Below are 21,654 nucleotides of genomic sequence, written 5' to 3' on the forward strand. Positions count from 1 at the left end.
TTTTAATTTTATTAATTAATTAATTTATTTTCAAAAGTAATTCATTTGTTTATTGACTATCTATTATATTTTAAATATAGCAGTGTGTACATGTCAATCCCAAAGTCCCAGTCTATGCCTCCTCACCACCCTTCCCCCCTGGTAACCATAAGTTCATTCTCTAAGTCTGTGAGTCTGTTTCTGTTTTGTAGATAAGTTCATTTTTTTTTTTTAGAGTCCACATATAAGTGATATCAAATGATATTTGTCTTTCTCTGTCTGACTTACTTCACTTAGTATGATAATCTCCAGGTCCATCCATGTTGCTGCAAATGGCATTATTTCATTCTTTCCTATGGCTGAGTAATATTCCATTGTATATATGTACCACATCTTCTTAATCCATTCATCTGTCAATGGACATTTAGGTTGCTTCCATGTCTTGGCTATTGTAAAAAGCGCTGCAATGACCATGGGGGTGCATGTATACTTTCGAACCAAGTTTTTCTCCAGATATATGCCCAAGAGTGGGATAGCTAGATCATATGATAGCTCTATTTTTTGTTTTTTAAGGAACCTCCATACTGTTCTCCATAGTGGCTGTACCAATTTACATTCCCACCAACAGTGTAGGAGGGTTCCCTTTTCTCCACACCCTCTCCAGCATTTATTGTTTGTAGATTTTCTGATGATGCCCATTCTAACTGGTGTGAGGTGATACCTCATTGTAGTTTTGATTTGCAGTTCTCTACTAATTAGTGATGTTGAACATCTTTTCATGTGCCTCTTGGCCATCTGTATGTCTTCTTTGAAGAAATGTCTATTTAGGTCTTCTGTCAATTTTTTTTTTTTATAGGTTGCTCTCTTTTTTCTTTTTTTTAAAATTTATTTATTTAATTTATTTATTTTTGGCTGTGTTGGGTCTTCGTTGCTGCGCACAGGCTTTCTCTAGTTGTGGCGAGCGGAGGCTACTCTTCGTTCTGGTGCACGGGCTTCTCATTGTGGTGGCTTCTCTTTGTTGCAGAGCACAGGCTCTAGGCGCATGGGCTTCAGTAGTTGTGGCGTGCAGACTCAGTAGTTGTGGCTTGTGGGCTTAGAGCACAGGTTCAGTAGTTGTGGTGCATGGGCTTAGTTGCTCCGCAGCATGTGGGATCTTCCCGGACCAGGGCTCGAACCCGTGTCCCCTGCATTGGCAGGTGGATTCTTAACCATGGCACCACAAGGGAAGCCCATCTGTCAATTTTTGGATTGGGTTTTTTGTTTTGATGGTATTGAGCCTCATGGGCTGTTTGTAAATTTTGGAGATTAATCCTTTGTTGGTCACATTATTTGCAAATATCTTCTCCCATTCTGTGAGTTGTCTTTTCATTTTGTTTATGGTTTCCTTTGCTGTGCCAAAGCTTTTGAGTTCAATTAGGTCCCATTTGTTTATTTTTGTTTTTATTTCTGTTACTCTGGGAGGTAGACTGAAAAAGATATTGTTGCAATTTATGTCAGAGAGTGCTCTGCCTATGTTTTCCTCTAAGAGTTTTATAGTATCCGGTCTTACATTTAGGTCTTTAATCCGTTTTGAGTTTATTTTTGTGTGTGGTGTTAAAGAGTATTATAATTTCATTTTTTAACATGTATCTGTCCAGTTTTCCCAGCACCATTTATTGAAGAAATTGTCTTTCCTCCATTGTATAGTCTTTCTTCTTTTGTCATAGATTAATTGACCATAGGTGTGTGGGTTCATTTCTGGGCTTTCTATCCTGTTCCATTGATCTATATTTCTGTTTTTGTGCCAGTACCATGCTGTTATGATGACTGTATCTTTGTATCAGTAGTATAGTTAGGAAGTCAGGGAGCTTGATTCCTTCAGCTCCTTTTTTCTTTCCCAAGATTGCTTTGGCTATTTGGGGTCTTTTGTGTCTCCATACGAATTTTAAGATGTTTTGTTCTAGTTCTGTGAAAAATGCCATTGGTAATTTCATAGAGATTGCATTGAATCTGTAGATTGCCTTGGGTAGTATAGTCCTTTTCACAACACTGATTCTTCCAATCCAAGAACATGGTATATTTCTCCATCTGTTTATGTTATCTTTGATTTCTTTCATCAGTGTTTTATAGTTTTCTGAGTACAAGTCTTTTGCCTCCTTAGGCAGGTTTATTCCTAGGTATTTTATTCTTTTTGATATGATGGTAAATAAGATTGTTGCCTTAATTTCTCTTTCTGATACTTTGTTTTTAGTATATAGAAATGCAACAGATTTCTGTATATTAATTTTGTGTCCTGCAACTTTACTGAATTCATTGATGAGTCCTAGTAGTTTTTTGGTGGCATCATTAAGATTTTCTATGTATAGTGTCATGTCATCTGCAAACAGTGTCTTTAATCCATTTTGAATTTATTTTTGGGCATGGTGTGAGAGAGTAGTCCAGTTTAACTTTTCTGCATGTAGCTGTCCAGGTTTCCCAACACCATTTATTGAAGAGACTTATTTTTGCCATTGTATATTCCTGTGTTTGTTGTCATAGATTAATTGCCCATATAAGTGTGGGTTCATTTCTGGGCTCTCTATTCTGTTCCATTGATCTCTGTCTCTGTTTTTCTGCCAATTCCATAATGTTTTGATGTTTTATATAAATATATACTTATATATATGTATAATATACATAATATAATAATATAAGTATATTTCATATATATACTTATATATATATAAGTGTGTGTGTATATATATATATATATATACACACACACTCAGGGAGTATGATACCTCCAACTTAGTTCTTCTTTCTCAAGAGTGTTTTGACTATTTGATCTCTTTTTTGTTACCATACAAATTTTAGAATTATTTGTTTTAGTTATGTGAAAAATAAGTTCATTTGTGTTATTTTTGTTAGATTCCACATATAAACAATATCATATGATATGTGTCTTTGTCTGGCTTAACATTTAAAGTAATTATTGATAGGTGTGTATATACTGACATTTTATTAATTGTTTTAGGGTTATTTCGTGGCTCTTTTTTGTTCCTTTCTCCTTCTTTTACTCTGTTCCCTCATGATTTAATGCCTATCTTTAGTGTTATGTTTGGATTCCTTTCTCTTTTTTTGTGTGTGTGTGTGTATTTCTTATAGGTTTTTGATTTGTGGTTACCATGAGGTTAATTATAGCAATCCCCCTCTCTCTTGCTCTGTGTGTGTGTGTGTGTGTGTGTGTGTATGTATATGATTATTTTAAGTTGCTGATCTCTTAAGTTCACATTTTAACAACCTGACATTTTTACTCCCCTTCCCCAATGGTTACTGTTTTTGACATCATATGTTACCTCTTTTTGTTTTGTGTATCCTTTAACTACTTATTGCAGATATAGATGATTTTACTACCTTTGTTTTTTAACCCTCTTAGTAGCTTTGTATGTGGTTGACTTACTGCATTCTCTGTATATTTGCCTTTAGCCATGAGCTTTTTCCTTTTATAATTTTCAAGTTTCCAGTTGTGGTCTTTTCTTTTTCACTTAGAAAATTTCTTTTAGCATTTCTTGTAAAGCTGGTTTGGTGGTGCTGACCTCTATTACCTTTTGCTTATCTGTAAAACTTTTGATTTCTCCATGAAATCTGAATGAAAGCCTTGCTGGACAGTGTATTCTTGGTTGTAGGTTTTTCCCTTTCTTCACTTTAAGTATATTGTGCCACTCCCTTCTGGTCTGCAGAGTTTCTGCTGATAACCTTATGGGAGTTCCCTTGTATGTAACTTGTTGCTTTTCCCTTGCTAATTTTAATATTCTCTCTTTATCTCTAATTTTTGTCCTTTTAATTACAATGTGTCTTGGTGTGGTCCTCTTTGGATTGATCTTTTTAGAGCTTTCTGTGCTTCCTGGACCTAGATGTCTGTTTACTTTCCCAAGTTAGGGAAGTTTTCAGCTATTATGTCTTGAAATATGTTCTCTGCCCCCTTTTCTCTCTCTCATCTCCTTCTGGGACCCCTATAATGTGAATATTATTATGCTTCATGGTCTCTTAAACTGTCTTCATTTTTGTTTATTCTTTTTTCTGTTCAGCTTCAGTGATTTCCACTACTTTGTCTTCCAGCTCACTGATCCATTCCTCTATATCATCTAATCTACTGTTAATTCCTTCTAGTGTATTTTTCATTTTAGTTATGGTATTCTTTACCTCCGTCTGTTCTTCTTTGTATTTTCTGACTCTGTTAAAAACTTCTAACTTCTCAGTCTATTCAACCAATCTTCTCCCCACTTCTTCAAACATTTTTATGATCATTTCATTGAACTGTTTATTAGGTAGATTTCTTACCTCTACTTCACTTAGTTCTTCTTCTAAGGTTTTATCCTCTTCCTTCATTTCAAACTTATTCCTCTGCCGCCTCATTTTGCCTACACTGCTGTCTTTATTTCTATGTATCTGGTGGGTTGATTCCATCTCCCAACCTTGGAGAAGTGACCTTTTGTAGGGAAGTCCTATGTGTCCAAGCAGCACTCTCCCTTGTGTTCACCAGAGCTGTATGCTTTAGAGGAACCCCTATTGGGGCTGTGTGGGTCCTTCTGTTGTGGTGGGCTGGCTAGCCTCTGCTCTGGTTGGTTGCCAGGCCTTGCCTTGTCTGGAGCCTGCCGGCCACTGGTGAGTGGGGCCAGATGATGAGGTGGCTGACTTCAGAACCCCTAGGGTTCCTGGGGCTAATACTGGCCCACTGATGGGCAGAGCCAAGTTTCAGGGTGGATGGTTGTGGGGCTGGAGGTCCTGGATCTAGTGTCAGCCTGCTGGTGGATGAGACCAGTTCCTCACATGGCTGGCTGCAGGATTTGGGGTATCCCAGAGCTGGTGTCGACCCATTGGTGAGTGGGGGCTGGATCCCCAGGTGGTTGTCTGAGGGATCCAAGGCGTCTTGGAACTGGTGTTGGCCTGCTGGTAGGCAGTGTTTGGGCCTGGGGTGGCCCCTGGGGCTAGTGTTGTCCTGCTGGTGGATGGAACCAGGTACTAGGGGTCTCTGGCTATAGGGCCTCAGGGGTCCCGGTGTTGGTGTTGGCTTGCTGGTGTGTAGGGCTGAGGCCTAGGAAGTCCCAAGGCTAGTGCCAGCCCACAGATGTGTTGAGGCCAGTCCCAGGGTCTCTGGATGCAGGGGCGTTGGGTGTCCTGGAGTTGGTGCTGGCCTGCTAGTTGTGGAGGCTGAGTCCCAATGGCTGGCTGCAGGGCCCATGGGGTCCCCAGGGCTACTGCCAGTGTGCCAGTGTGCAGGGCCAGATCCTGAGCCCTCTGGTGGACAAAGCCATGTCTGGGCACTGTGGGCTCTGGGAGTCCTAAGACAGCCAGCCTGTGGTGAGGCTCTGGCCTTGCCCACTAGTTGCTTGGCCTAAGGTATCCCAGGACTGGTTCTGACAGCCTGGTGAGCCAAGCAAGGTCATGACACTAATAAGCTAGAAGGAGGATTCCAAAGTGGCTTGTTAGCACCAGTGTCCATATGGTAGAACCACCTCCCAAAATGCCTGTCTCCGGTGTCTGTGTCCCCAGGGTGAGCTCCAGTTAGTTACCTCCTGCCCCTCCAGAAGCCTGTCCAGGATCAGCAGGTGGGTCTGACTCAGGCTCCTTTCAAATTACTGCTTCTGCCCTGGGTCCTGGAGTGTGTAGGATTTTGTGTGTGCCTTTTAAGAGTGGAGCCTATATTTCCCTATCCCTCTGGCTCTCCCGAAATTAAGCTCCACTGGTCTTCAGAGCCAAATATTCTGGGGCTCATCTTTTTGGTATAGGACCCCCTGGGGAGCCTGATGTGGGGCTCAGACCCCTTGCTCCTTGGGTAGAATCACAGCAATTGTAATTATTCCTCCATTTATGGGTTGCCCACTGGGGTGTGGATCTTGACTATATTGTATTTCTTCCCCTCCAACCCATCTCGTTGTGTTTTCTTCTTTATATCTTTAGTTGTAGGAGATCTTTCCTGTTAGTCTTCAGGTCATCCTGATCAGTAGTTGCTCTGTAACAGTTGTAATTTTGGTTTGCCCATGGGAGGAGGTGAGCTCAGGGTCTTCCTACTCCTCCATCTTGGATCTTTCCAAATTGATTCACAAATTCTAACAGACAAATGGATTTTTCCTTTCCCTTCTTTCCTGTCTTGAGTGAAATAAAAGATGTGAGAGGACCCACGGAGATAATGCTGTGACTTTCCAGTTCAATGAACCTGACTTGGTGAATGGCTCCTGATTACTGGTGGGAGTTCCCTTCTGAAGGAACAATTCCTTTTGTGCACACACTTTCTGGGTATATTTGAATATATTCTAGGGCCTGTTAGGCTTTTAGATTTCTGAAAGGAAGAAACTACCTTTTAATCAAATATTCTTGACATTGAACTAGAATGATGCTGACACTGAGACCAAGATAAACCTAACTAAGCTTTCTTTAGTTGACTATGGGTATATTCAGTTTTTGAAAGAAAGCTAAATTAGGTATGAACGAAGAGTTAGATAAATGTGAATGATTTTAGGAAAATAACGGAATAAGTTTATGGAGCTAGAGTCAAAGCTAAAAATGATGCAAAGCAAAAAATATATCTAGTTTGACCCAAAAGAATGGAAGTTTCACCAGAGCAATACACAGATGGTATAGGATTCTGGACACTGGAACCATTTTTACCCGTACTCAGAGACAGACTCTGCTTTAGTGACTGTTACACTAAAATTAAGATAACTGGAGATTTTGAATGAACTCTTAAGGAGCATACAATCTCTATCTTAAGATCTGTACAGCTTCTAATCATAGTGGGAAACTTTTAGCTTTGTATTTTGTTGATATGACCATTAAACTATGTATATTCCAGAGCTTTGAAAGCATCGGAACCATACAAAGCCATGTCCGTGATGTTTCTTCATTAGTCATTGTTTACAATGGAGACCATATAGTGTCCAACTCAGAGGATTAAATTGTTAAAATGTGGGCAGTGTTAACTGGCTACTGTTTGTGGCCACATCAAGCTGGTGCCCTGACTTGCAGCTGTGCTAGTGAACAGAAGGGCGAGAGTGATGCCGGCTACAAATGCACCACTGCACTCCCAGCACATGAAAATAAGGTAAGAGTGACGCTGACTACAAATGCACCGCTGCACTCCGAGCACATGAAAATGTGATAAAATGCGTTTCCTGGAGTTACATCTGACTCCCAGTTTTTTATCTCTTGAACAAAAGGAGTTGAGAATAGAAAGAGTGGGAAGTCTGGAACTCTCTTGATGTGCTGTCAAGAGATGACAACATGAAAACAAGGGATGGAAGCACCAGTTGGTGGGTAAACTTGAATTTCCCTGAGATGGAACCCCATGTGCTCACTGGAAGTGCAGAACAAACAGTGAGAATGCGGGCTTGGAGTTGATCGATTTGCAGTTTGTTCCTCCTCTGGATGCTCTTCTGTGAGACCAAGGTGCTCCCACTGAACTATGCTTAAATGAACACTCCCCTCCTTGTAAGTTTAACAAGGGGGGGATTTGCTAGGATCTGCATATTTTTGTCATTTTTAACCTTATTTGAGCCCTGGTCAATTTTTCACATATTTCTCAGTCAGTAAAGTGAATTAGCTTAACTTCTTTTTTTTTTTTTTTTTTAATAAATTTATTTATTTATTTATTTATTTTTGGCTGTGTTGGGTCTTCGTTTCTGTGCGAGGGCTTTCTCTAGTTGCGGCGAGCGGGGGCCACGCTTCATCGCGGTGCGTGGGCCTGTCACTATTGCGGCCTCTCTTGTTGCAGAGCACAGGCTGCAGACGCGCAGGCTCAGTAGTTGTGGCTCACGGGCCCAGCTGCTCCGCGGCATGTGGGATCTTTCCAGACCAGGGCTCGAACCCATGTCCCCTGCATTGGCAGGCAGATTCTTAACCAGTGCGCCACCAGGGAAGCCCTTAACTTCTTTTTGAACAATCTTAAGAACTCAATTTATTTGATAACTTAGATAACATTGAAGATACAGTCCAGGATGTTTAATTTCAAGAAAATGAAGATTTGATGGCTTGAGGTGGTCAGGTAGGAATCCTCATGGTTTCTCATCACATGATGAACATTTTTCTGTTGTAGAACACTGGCACACACTGCCAGTTGTGACTGGAGGTGGGCAGGCCGTGGGGCCCGGTGCTGTGCCACGTGAGGGAGTGGTTGCCCCTCCTTGCCCTCGTCTTCCGCGGGGTCTGTCCCCGGCTCTGAACAGGCGGAGCTGACAGTTTTGTGTGATGCTCCATCTTCGTTTTTCTGTAGATGACATACACCCCAATTTTTTTCCACACAAAAACATCAAGCTATATTTATGTGCTCTTATTTCAGTTACAGTTAATAACTAAGGGCTTGAAGTAAACAAGAAATTATTTGGCACGGAATATGAGGTAACCTTTCATAATTACCACAGCACAGAAGGCCTGCCTGCAGGTGATGGACAGAAAGCTATGCACACAATGCACTCAGACACAGAGATCAGTTATCCAGGGAGTTATGTATGTTTTTTTGAAAGAGTCTGTCACAGCATCACGCTTTTTAATATAGGATAATGTTGAGATTTAAACTTACATTTCAATGATGTAAACAGTAATCCGTGTCCTCCCCTCCCCTTTATTTAGGTCCTTACTTTTCTGACACAATTGAGATCAATCTGTGCCCACACAGTATTATGAATGAACCAGGAGAACCTCTGTCTATGGAGAATCCTTCAGTGAGTGAAAGAATCAGTAAGCATGTGATTATTGCTTTCTCACACAGTACCTGCCATGTGAGTGATGCAGTGGGGTGTATGAAAGAAATTAAAGACTTAGTTTATCCAAAAGCATTTAAAATTAATCTTGATGAGGGATTATGCAATTGCTGCTATCTTAATGTTTTTGATTTATGAAAATGGTAACTTCATACGATTTGAAGTAGTGATTGTGAATGACAACACAGTGTATGATTAGGTTCCAAATTATGGGATAGAAGCTACCTGTTCCATACAGGCTTTGTGTAGGTAGGATATGGGAGACCTGGGTTTGTCAGAGGACAATTACCTGGATGGGTTGTATCAAGGATGGGAAGAGACCTGGGGCAGGTGCTCCAGGCAGGAGGGAGCAGGGAAGGTGGCGTGGATGGGGTGATGGTTCTCAGATGGCATAAGTGGGCTGGGGATGGGCTGGGAGAGAGTGGAGCTGGGGAGGCAAGTGAGACTGCTGCAGCACTAGTCGTAGAGCATTGGCTGAAATGGAAGGGAAAGGATGGGAAACACACAGAAAGGGAGCACACTCCCTGACTGTTCTAGTTGGATGAAATTTCTACTTTCTGAGTTCCATCTTTTCTATCACTTACGTACTTCTTTACATTCAATGATGCCTATGTTCCAGACAAGTATTAGACACCGTGATGGATACTTTGTGTACCAGACATAATTTCTGACCTCTGGTTTAGTATTGTTAATAAAATTTTAACAAATTTTAAGTTAACGAAAAGTTCACAAAATTTTAAGTACGTTATGTTGTGCTTCCCTAAATTGATTATAAATTTTAGTGTAACAGAGACAGAGATTTTTGTATTCATTCTTTCAAAACTGTAATGAGTGTCTACACATGACGGCCACTGTTGATAGAAAAAAGAAAAGCCACAGTCCTGGTTGAGAGAGATCCAGACAAACAGTTATAAAATATGATAACTGTTCCCAGCAAGCTGCAGTGAGATGAATTCTTAAATTTCCTGGAAGTGTTAAAGACTTAAAGATAATTTTTTGAGCTGAGGCTTAAAGGATAGAAGTGGTTTTGAGGCATGAAAGTGAAGTGTGGGTGGCTCAGGAAGATTGGGACAGCGTACGTGAAAGCACGAAGTTGGAGGATGCAGTGAAATGACACAGTGACATGACCCAGTGACATGGCACGGTGACATGACACAGTGACATGACCCAGAATGTACACGTGTGCTGATATTGTCGAGTGTAGGGCGGAATGAAGGACAAGAGATTGTGCAAATGGGCAGGGGCTGGACACATGTCTGTGCATGTTATGCAAAGGATCTTAAGTGGTATGTTATGAGGAAGCATGTTGATTAGGCAGCATACGTTCAGACTTCTATGTGGAGAATAGAGGGGGAGAGGGCAGGACTGGGCAGGGAGCCTGGAAAGGAGGTTATTGCTACTGCGACCACCTGTGATAGATAAACTGGGAGCAAGGAAGGGAAGAAAGAAGAAGGAGAAAAGAGGAAAAAGTCATTGGAAGGTAAAATGGACAGACCTTGGTGTTTTATAGAACATGAGGTATAAACTGGAGAGAAGATGACAAGGACATTGTCTGACTTATTCACAACTGTATCTCCAGCACTGGGAAGAATCCCTCATGTAGGCTCCCAGTAAATAGCTGTCAAAATGAATAGAAGGGAGAAATCCAGATGACTCCTGGGTTCTGGAGGAAGCAGAATATTTATACCAGTCGCCAGTGGAAGGAATATGGGAGGGGAAGATCAAGTATTCCTCTGTGGACCGATGTGGGACAGACTGGTGGTTTTTAGAAGAGCTGAACTATAAGACACAAGTTATAAGGGAGCAAAGGAAGAATTGGTAATGAAGGAAATGCCAAATATGACTGGGGAAAGGCAGGACAAGTTTTAGGTTAGGTTAAAATCCTAAGTCAAGAGAGACATTTTCAAGTGGAAATGTTTGACAGGGTAATTTGTCCAGAGTTCAATGTGCATGAAGTCTGGCAAAATCAGAGTCTGGCTCTGGGGACTCGAGGAAGAACATCACCCGTGTTGGGGAGTGAAGACGGTCCCTTGCCTTTTCCTGTCCAAAATTAGAGGTTGGCTTATAGTTCAAGTTATCATATGAACTCTGTGGCTTTGTGCATCTTTTAACCTGAGAAAGACAAAGGGAGCAAATGAAATGGTGGTTTTAGTAACAACCAAAGCACAGGTCAGAGATTGATGTTACTATACAATAATACCTAAATGTGGAGATACCACTGTTAGAAACACTAACTTGGGTCCTAGTTTCTTATATAGAACAGAAAATTGCAAATTGTGTGGTTAATGTTAATCATAATAATATCATAATAATATATTTTAAAGGAATATGTGTTTCTTTAACCAATAACTTTATGCTACATAAATTGAAAAATCCTCCCTGCCTATATTATGAGCAATAACTGCATATCTTAGTCCGTCCCCATATATGGTCTAATTTAGCTGATCCTTAGGGGTTTTGTATGGTTGCTCTAAAATATTAGTTGCATGAAAAGCACATAAGGTTCTTGATAAAAGTCTATTTTTTTTTAATTCAAGAGGGCATGTGAATTAATATTTTAACAAGCACCATCATGTGATTCTGCTACAGATGTGAAGAGGTTCTACCTGGAGAAATCCCCCCTTGAGAAGCTCTTTGGCCTGACTAGCATTTCTTAGCTGGTGTTCTTGCTCTCTCTGGTGGTACAATGTGGAATTGTATGTTTCAGATTTTTCATTTTCACTGATTGGCAGATAGAGCTCCACAATTAATCTACCAGTTATCCAGCCTTTATTTAGCCATGCTGTAAACCTACAGATGCAAGTGCTGCATTAGCATTCATCTCCCTACACACAAAAGAGATGTGAGAAGACCAGAAAGTGTAACATATAAAATTTCATACTTTAGAAATGCTGCAACCAAGACCAGGCTTTTACATTTTTTTGTTTGGAGAATTTTGAAAGAATCTGTAGTAGAAGAGTATTGAAGAGGCATTTGGTGGCAGCATTTTCATGGGCCAAATGTTTATCTTTTGCTTGGGTTCTTCCTCTGTGAATCGTTTAGGACTCAGACTCAAGCTTTGTGATGCTCATTTGAATTTTTCATTTGCCAGTTTGTTTGTTTGTTTTTTGCTAATGAGAAGGATATAATTGTATGCAAGTAAAGAGTTAGGAGTAGGAATTCCTTCTTCTTTTCCTTCTTTCCTCCCTGCCTTCTGGCAGTCATTCAACAGATGTTTATTACAGCCCACTGAGGTAGGCTTTGTGGGTGATACAGTGATAACCGGGACACCATTTCTCTGAATGAGGAGAGAAATGTAGCCCACCAAGGCCTGTCATGAAGGCTCCATGCCCAAAGTGCAGGGCAGCTCAGCAACCCTCAGAGGAAGGAGAGAGTAACCATGGAGAAATCGTAACGGAGAAGACGGCATCTGAACTGCAAGTCCCTGAGACTGGCCACTCTAAGAACCTTTGTGTAACTGAGTTGCTGACTTATATGACATACAATTGTCTGTGCTTATTGTGGGTATTTTATTCAGTGCTGATTATGTGTCAGGCAGTGTGCTAAGTGTGGGTGTATAAAGTTCAGGAAGGATTGTAATCAAGCAGGACCCTGTGGGGCCATCCCAGGGCAGAGCCCCGCCACCCCTCCATGTCCTCTGCCAGCCTTTTGTCTGTAGAAAAACTTTAGTTAAAGAATACATTTAATCAGAGAAGTGAGAAATGTGGAAGGAAAGGAAAACTGTTAAGCAAGACAAAATAATAATAGTTTAGCCAGTAAACAAAGTCAAGGACCTTTAGTTCCTCCTCGAGGGCTGTAGATACTATTCTGAGCCATGTCCTTTGAGCTGTTTTGCAGATACTGAAACCCTCACCAGGTGGAAAAAGTTAACTGCATGCTGCCCACAAGCACGAAGACCCCAAGTGGAACCAGAAGGTGGATGATGTTGACTCCCAATTACCTCACCACCAGCCAATCAGAAGAAGGTCCACAAGCTGATCACACACCCCACACCACCGCCCCCCCCCCCATACTGTCTTTAAAAACCTTTCCCTGGAAGCCTTCAGGGAGTTTGTGCCTTTTAAGCATGAGCTGCCCTGGACTCCTTGCTTGGCGCCTGCAATAAACTCTGCAGTTTCCTTCACCACACCCAGTGTCGGTAGATTGGCTTTACTGTGCTCAGGCGAGCAGACCTGAGTTTGGTTCGGTAACAGGATGGCTTGGTCTCTGTCTACCTAGAGATCCCAGTCTCATAGTAGAGGCAGATAGGAAACAAAATAGATAAATGATAATAGATAAAAGATAACTATCTACAAAATAGATAAATGAATTGTAAATTGAGGTAAGGGCTTTGAAGGAAGTAAGCAAGAGGCTGAGGTAGAGAATAACTTGGGTGGGGTGGGGTGAGACCTGCTTTTGTGGAGGTGGCTGGAGAAGGTCTCCTGCAACAACACAAGCAATGATGTTGTGAGTCCAGTGCTCCCTGCTACTGAGTCCACGTCTTAACCCTGTTCGTCCTCCCAGCTCTGACAGGGAATCACCATCATTATACTCATTTGAACAGAGAGGAGACTGAGGCACAGGGACACTAAGTAACTTGACGTGTAGTTTGTAAGTGGTGGAGACCAGATCCAAACCTACCTTTCAGGCCCAGAGTCTGCTCTCTTCACCACTCTGACTGGCATCTCCCACCAAGGGTGGGGAGGGGAGAGCACATATGGTGCTCAGAGGCAGGAGAGCGCTCACGCGATAAAGCAGACCCTCATCCTCCCTGAGGTGGGGCGAGGCTGCACACCACCCTTCCCTTAGGGTGTGGGCTTCTTTCAGACACGTGTTAATACAGAAACAGTCATTGGGTGAGTTGAAAAGGACAGAATTCGTTAGTTCCCCTAGCACTGTAGAATTACTGATGAGAAAGGTCATTTTCTGGTGTAACATTTTGATTTCACAGTGGAGGACCCCCAGCTCAGAGAAGATAGCTGATTAATTGCTTAACTAGTTAGTTGCTGACTTGGGAGTAAAACATACATGCTTTTCCTTGATCCCACGTGTGTAAACTGGTTTCTACTTAACACACAAATTTAGCTTATAAATTGCTTTCCCACCAATTGAAGGGCACTGGAGTACATGATTACAGCACTTTCTTAAATTCTTGCTCCTTTAATTTGGGATGGTTTTTTTTGAGGGCAACCATTCCCGTTTCATGACACATGGTAAAATGTGTTCCTCTGAGAATTTCCCTTCTCTCCTTCTCTGTGGAAATGCAAAGAAACAGAGGACGGGACCAGTCGATAAGCTCACTTCTCGTGTGACTCGCCCCCTTCTCTGTCTTCGCGTTTGCTGGCAGGAGTTACAATTCCCTGATGATAAGAGGTGGCCTGGTGTGAACAGGACTTGGGGGTCAAGGGCTGCTGCACACCTTGGACAAGGCACACGCCTGAGGAGCAGACAGGAGGAGGCTGATCCAGGCAAGCGTCTGCCTCACCCACAGCCAGAGTCCCTGAGGAATCTCTCAAGTATTGTTAAAAAAACCTAAGCAAGCCCTAGAGGGTTCAGGTAATCTTACCATGGCCCTTCTGTCCAGTGAAAAATATCAAGTTGTCTTGCACTGCTGAGTGGTTGTTTGCCAGTTGAAACTTCAAGTGGAACTCGTAATCATAGCTGATGTCTGGGACCCGTGAATAAGCCAGGAATGAGGTATATCCAAAGGCATCCATCCCACTGAGCCTGGGCTGGGTGATGTGAACAGCTGAGGAAAAGCCCAAAGCAAACAGTTAAAACAAGCCTGTTCATGGACTTGTAAGAGGAGGGTTGTGTTTTGCTGCTGCATCTCGTCACATAGTCTGTTTACTATCACATTAATTATACTTATGTGCCCTTCAGCATTGAGCAACTCAGAGACTCAATAGGGAATTCAAATCCAGAACAAAGGAAGTGTAGTGTTTTGAGATCCTGTGTATAATCCTTTAACTCACATACCCTTTCGACATGAAGAATTTACTTAAAAAGCAAAATCCTACATTTTGGAGATTAATTTTAGAAATAGAAAAGATCACAGGCAGTCAAAGTATTTGCTTAGGTGCTTTGTAACCATAATTTGGCATCCAAATGCCGGATATGACTTACAGAGGGACTCACAGCTTGGAACAAACCGAGCTTCTCTAACCCTTCACTTTTCTAAGAGCCAAAGGTCAGTGGTAGGAAGGCCAAGAGATGGGAAGGAAATGGATCAGTTTCCATCACCATATTGTGAATGACCTGAAATTTCCTTGAAGTGAAATCGTTGTCTAAAAGAAATACTCTTCCTTAATTTGTTCAGACACATGTTAGATAGTGAAAGCGTGGGTTTCAATAGGCCTGAAACTGTAGGGAGATTTAGTAGAAACAGGAAATGGTAAAACCCAGAAGTACAAGGGCCGGTGTGGACAAATAAGATTTAGTTGAGGGGTGCTATCAGCCAGCTAGCTTCTCTTTTCATCCTGCCTCTAATCTTGTATCCACATTTTCTCTTTCATTGTTCTGTTTCCTTCATAAGTAGTCCCAACTGGCTTTTATTTCCTCACTCCAAGGGGAACAGGGAACAGGAAGGGGGATTTTGACCCCCATCCTGACTACTGTGAATGGTATCCCCAGATTAAAGGATGTTCCTAGAATCTATCTTTATTGGTTCAAGACAGCTCAATAGAGGGAAGAAGAGCTTGTCTTGATTACTTTATAATGCTCCCTTCTCAAGAGGTGGTGGCTCTCTCATGAAGTTGTAAAACTAGAATTTTTACAAACCTTAAGAAATATCCTCACTCTGGTACTTAATGCTTAAAACAAGAGTTGTTATGTCTGGTTATAATTGTTTATACAGCAAATAATTCTGCTATCCTGGGAAAAAGAATTCTATTTATCAGAAGCTTTTATTTCTGCTTGTTTCACATAACTATTCAAGTAGGGATTTGTATGGAATCAGCTGAATACTTCATTTTGATATTTTATTAAAATCTTATCAGTTTATTCCTTGGGATGTGTGTCCTAGGATAAGTATACATTTTCTCAAAACTCACCAGAATCTGAATTAGGATTTTGAGACATACCACCTTTTATATATATATTTTTATCTAATGAAGTAATTGGTGGTTTGTGTTTCAGAGATAATAAGACTTCCCATCAGGGATTTCAGTGGTTCTGTAGATAGGATGGTTGAAGGAAATTCAATAAAATTAACTGGAATTGAAGCAAAATAAAAATACTGACGGTGTTTGAATGCTGGCATTAAAAACAGTTAAAATAGAATTCAATTAAATACTAAAAATAGGAATGTCTTTCTTTTATAACATTTCTTCCTGTTAATAATTTACAACTGAGTCTACTAAAAATTTTTGTACATTTAGGTTAGATCAACAAATACATATGTAGTTCACTATCTGACCCTGAGCTAGATATTGGTGACACAAGGATAATAAAGCACAATCCTTACCCTCAAGGAACTAGTGTGTGGTCAGTTAAATTACTCAACTGAACTAGACTGAATCTTGGCTGATGACAGCAGTTCACCTGCAGGTGACAAGCAAAGATCATTTCAGGTGGAAAGAACAACTTATTCTAAGATGGGGAGGCCAAAAAGCATGTCATACTAGGGAACCCATGGAGTTTGCATGTTTTAGAATGAAGTATAAAAAGGAAAGTGGAAGCAAATGAAATGAGATAGTTAAGACAGGGGTCAAATTATGAAGGGTTTGATATTTTCCTCATAATTTTTGAGTAGTTAAGCAAAGATCAAAGTTGTCTTTTAGAAATATCACTGTAGTGATGGAATGTGAAGGCTGGATTAGACAGGGGGAGCTGGAGGAGCAAACTTTGGTCAAGAATGATAATGAGGACTTTGAGGACATTGGGAAGTCTAACAATGAGTTCAGCTTGTACTGAGTCATCAATGTAAGCGAATGGGTGGGTGACTCATTGAAAGTGGTAACAGTGTGATATTGATAGGAACAGTTAATAATAGAAATGTGGTATCAGTGCTAGTACTAAAAAGCAGCAGGTTGAACAGCGAAGGCATAGGGTAACCATGCTCACAGGGGTGGATCTGTCATGTGCTCGGAGTCTCTTGGTCTGAAGCCACACTGACCAATGACAGTGCTACACCATATGCAGCTGTGATCTCAGACTGCACTTGGTGTAGAGAAGGGCTTGGTATGGAGAATAGAATGCAAACATCTTATTAATAATATTCTATATTCATTAAATATCAGGATAAATAAAATGTATTATTAAAATAAATTTCACCTGTTTCTTTTTACTTTTAGAAATGTGCCTCCAGGAAGACAAAATTACACAGGCAGCTCCCTTCCTATCTGCTGAACAGCCCTGGGGAGAACCACGTGGCTCCTGGCAGGCAAGTGCCTTCTCTAAACCCTTAGTTGTGACTTACCGCAAGGGCCTTTGTCTTGTGGTAACTTTGAGCCTGTGAAAAGAGAAGCCCCTATGGGGAGCAATAGAATCAGAAAGGGTCAAAGAATGTCTGGTTCACACTCAGAGGGACCTGTGTCCTCAGCCACACGTTCGTCCTCCTGCTGGATCGGGCAGGAGGACACGGAGGGGCCCAGACTAGGAGGAAGAGGACTTCCATCCTCAGAAATGATTCTTTCCAGTTCTTTACAGTAAGCCCTTTATGATCTTAACCAGGCGACGCTGAGTGAAGTCGGTTCCTCTGTTACACAAATTCCCAGATCAGACTCTGGGACCACCAGTCCTCATCAAATCAAGTGACTGAACAGGTTACAAGGGGAATATTTTAGGGCTACTAAATGCATTTTTTTCTTTTTTAATCCTAGTTGCCTCATGGCTTCCAAATGTGAACTTATGCATTTTTTTCTTTCAGTGCTATTAAAGTGACAGCAGAGGATTGGGAATGAGGAAGGAAAGGGATTGATGAGTTTTGAAGTAAAAATAAATGATTTACTGTGTGGGAGCAGTGAAGGAACATCTCAGGCAGTCAAAGACCTAACATATCTCAATATCTTAGGGTCGTTAAAAATTCTAGAAACCCTCACAAAGGGAGAGAGTCATAATCTTTACTATAATACACGCTCTGCTGTGGCTTGGTGTAGAATCTCTGCACAGCATGTTTTATTATGCTTACAGAACACATTTTAGCAAAAATTACCACAAAAAGGGTATAAACTTCTGTTTTCTAGAAAATTTACTAAGGCAAATTTTTCTCATTCCCAGTAAAGGCAGAGAAATAACAATTATTGGGTTTTTTAAAAAATAATTAATTAATTTATTTATTTATTTTTGAGTGTGTTGGGTCTTCGTTTCTGTGCAAGGGCTTTCTCTAGTTGCGGCGAGTGGGGGACCACGCTTCATCGCGGTGCGCGGGCCTCTCACTGTTGCGGACTCTCTTGTTGTGGAGCACAGGCTCCAGACGCACAGGCTCAGAAGTTGTGGCTCACGGGCCTAGTTGCTCCGCGGCATGTGGGATCTTCCCAGACCAGGGCTCGAACCTGTATCCCCTGCATTGACAGGCAGATTCTCAACCACTGCGCCACCACGGAAGCCCAACCATTATTGTTTTAAATGTTATTGTATTTTTTTTTTCTTTTATAAGCATTCTGTAGTTAGTCCTCTTCATCTGAATTACTGAAGTTTTGTGCCCGGAAGTGGGCAAGAGGAGCTCCTGGGATGTGGGAAGAAGACATCTCTTGGGCTCAGATGGCAGATCCATCTTCCGTTCCTCACTTCCTGTGGTGAGACGCAGGCTGTCAGCAGGGTGATGGAGGGGAGGCCGCTGGAGCCTCAGCTCAGGCTGGATTCTGGATTTCCTCACTTCCTGTGTGAACTTGGGCAAGTTAACTTCTCTGTTTTAGTTTCTTCATCTGTAAAATGAGGATAATAAGTACCTAACTTCTTGTGAAGGGTGAGAAAGTCATGCGGATGCAGGAAACACACCTGAGCTAACCACGTCTCCCAGGTGGGCAAAGCTCTCGCACCAGCCCTGCAATCCTACTGCCTTTTCCCAGTCTCTAGGGTGACTAATTTATGCCTCCTCTTTTCTCCTCTGAAACATCTGATATTCATCTCTCTCTCAGTTAATGATCTTGCTTCTTATTCCACTGAGAAAAATAAGCTCTAAGAACAGAGACATACCCATCCTTTCGTCATGGAACCTTAACCTTCCTGCCCTCCATGCACTCATTTGATCCACGTATTCTGCCTTCCCTCCGGTTACCAGGCAGACTCTGCCTTGGTGTTGGATCCACCCCTCCTTGTGTGAAAGACATCACTCCAGCAACTCTTTTCTATTTCCCAGGAGACACCGAATTCTTTTCTACGGAATCATCCCCTTCAACATCAGACACGCTCGAATATCTGCATCTGACACACTGCTTTCCTCAACCCCACCTTCCTCTCCAGCTGCTCCTGTTTCTCTGCTCATCATTATGGTAAGACTTTTCTAAATAGTCTCTCTATGATTCTCTGAACTTTTTACCACCCATTCACTCTTGATTTCATTCCAGCCAGGTTATCTTTTCTATCTTTCCTTTGAAACTTCTGTTAGGTCACCCGTGACCACCATCTTTCTAAATTCAACCTCAATTCTCTGTTTCTATCTTATTCTGTCTCAGAAACAGTTGACATAGTTGATTATTTCTTCTCTCTTGAAATGCCTTCTTCACCTGGGTTCTCCTGGTGTTCTTTCCACCTTGAACTGCTCCTCCTCCTTCTCCCACCATTGCTGTCTGATGACTCCTGAGTAATGTTCTCCACCTCTGCCTTCTTCCCAGAGCTCCAGATTAGTATATCCAGCTACCTACTAGATATCTGACATACATTTGTACATCCAACAAGAATCTCAAACTGGACATATAAGAGGAAGAACTCTTTATTCTCATGTTTTTATAACCCAATCCCTACCAACCGGATCTCTTCCTCAGTCTTCCCTGTCTTTGTTCAGAACAAAAACTAGTCATCATTCTTAAATTGTTTCTCTCTCTGCCACCTCAACCAGTCAATTGGCAAATCTTGTTAACTTCATCTTCAAAATGTATCCTGAACCCCACTGCTTCTCACCACCTCCATTACGGCCATCAAAGTTCAATGCATTTTTCTCTCTAGCTTGGACGACTGTATTTCTGTATCTGCTTCTTACCTGCTCTCCTTTGCCACCTTGTACCCTTATAGACTCTCTTCCATATTGCAGCCAGTACAACCTTTTTAATATTAATTGCATATTAAAAGTCCTCCAGTGTTTTCGCTTGAATTAAAAAAAATTCCTTAGCATAGCCTAAAGCCCCTACTCTTCAAATTTATTATATACCCATTTCTTTTTGCTCATTCTACTCCAACCATCCTAACTTCTTTGTGTTTCTCAAACCAAACATGCTTAGAGCTTCTGCTCCTGTAGTTTCCGATGCCTGAAACGTGTTCTCCCCCAGAGGTACATGGCCTGCTCCCTCACTTCTTCCAAGACTCTGCTCAAGTGTCCCCTCTTCACAGGGGCTTTCCCTGACCAACCTATTAAACTATCAATCTCCTCCTGTCCCTGTACTCTCTAGTTCCTTAACCTGCTTTGCTTACTGCACCCTAATTACATTATATGCTATTTATTTGTTTACTTTAACTTGTCTCTCCCCCCAGTTAGATTGTAGTTCCTTCAGGACAGAGAGTTTGCCTGTCCCTCACGGACTCCAGGATGTGTGACAGTGCCTGGCTCAAGTGGGTTCAGAATACATATTTATCAAATGGTTGAATGGATACATATACAGGGCTTAACATAGTGTTGAAAGCATAGTGACATACATATGTTATTTTTCTGATGTTATTATTTATCTAGTATCTTAACTGTTCTGTTCTTAAGTGATGAGGGAAAAGTTGGAGTTATTGGATGAAGATGGGAAATAGAATTTCTACACCACCACCAGTGCTCATCATTGCTTTTTCAAAAATTTTTTTTTTTTTTGCATTTTTCTAGTCATTTGCCACTAAAGAATAAGAATGTTTCTGGATTTTTGCAAAAACATTAGAATCTTAATTCTTTTAGTGTGGGCAAAAATTCAGATAATATATTGTATATGGATACTGAAAACCAAGGCAGGTGCCCCCGACTTGATGAGTTGGTTGTTTTTCATAACTAAGTTATATAAATACAACTACAGTTTTACAAGTTTTATCTTATAAACATTGTTTTCTGTTTAATACTTGATAATAATGTCTTTTGTAACTTGTAAGCCAAAATACTAAATATTTTTCTTGGGGCAATTGACAGTTTTTGACAAAAATTTTTGGCTTTTACATGACAAAATATCTGTATGATTACCTCACAATGTTGTTTAAAATTTTGCGATATAAACTTGAAAAAAATTCCTTAAATTCATTAAGGAAGATTTCTTGAAAATGAACAGTGTTTGCAGAATAGATTGTCTTGTCTAAATCTATTTTTTGAAATAAAACTCATTGCTCCATTTTTATACAAATACAAAAGACAAAAAAATTGTGGTTGATTTTTACTTGGATTCTATATTTTATATAGGCTGCAGAGTGAACACCAGGTAGCACTGACCTAGTGAAAATCCAATTCAGTTGTTCCTTTTCTATTGTGTATTTTAATGAAGCAACAGATGGTAGATGGATTTACTCTGGAAACTGCTGATTTAGAAAGACTCTAGTATGCCAATTTTACAAGCATGGTGTTCAGCAGCATAGAGTACCTTGAAACAGACATCTAATTTTGCCAGGAAAATTAATATATCCTTGGGCAGATGGGTAAATTTGGAAAAATATAGGACCACTGTTTGCCTCTCCAGGTTTCTTTTGTAAATTTGAGTATAAACATCTTTCTTCTTTTTGTTCTTAACTTCTTAATAAGATAGCAGTAAATTTAGCTCAATATCCTGCACAAATGCAATCAGGTTATAAAACCATGTACATGATCATTGTTGTTATTGCTATTGCTGTTGTTGAAGAAGCTCCTTGTGGAGTATGTGTCCACACT

General features: G+C 41.0%; 1 protein-coding gene across 1 annotated transcript in view; it reads right to left on the minus strand.

The window, feature by feature from the left end:
• EYS (eyes shut homolog) overlaps positions 1 to 21,654 on the minus strand; it is a 1,734,738-nt gene that overhangs the window by 88,412 nt on the left and 1,624,672 nt on the right. Inside the window, exon 35 of the mRNA XM_061207220.1 lies at positions 14,239 to 14,421. Coding sequence (XP_061063203.1) covers positions 14,239 to 14,421 — 183 coding nt within the window. The remainder of the gene's footprint in view (positions 1 to 14,238; positions 14,422 to 21,654) is intronic.

Source organism: Eubalaena glacialis, chromosome 12, assembly GCF_028564815.1.
Source record: "Eubalaena glacialis isolate mEubGla1 chromosome 12, mEubGla1.1.hap2.+ XY, whole genome shotgun sequence".
Taxonomy (NCBI): Eukaryota; Metazoa; Chordata; class Mammalia; order Artiodactyla; family Balaenidae; genus Eubalaena; species Eubalaena glacialis.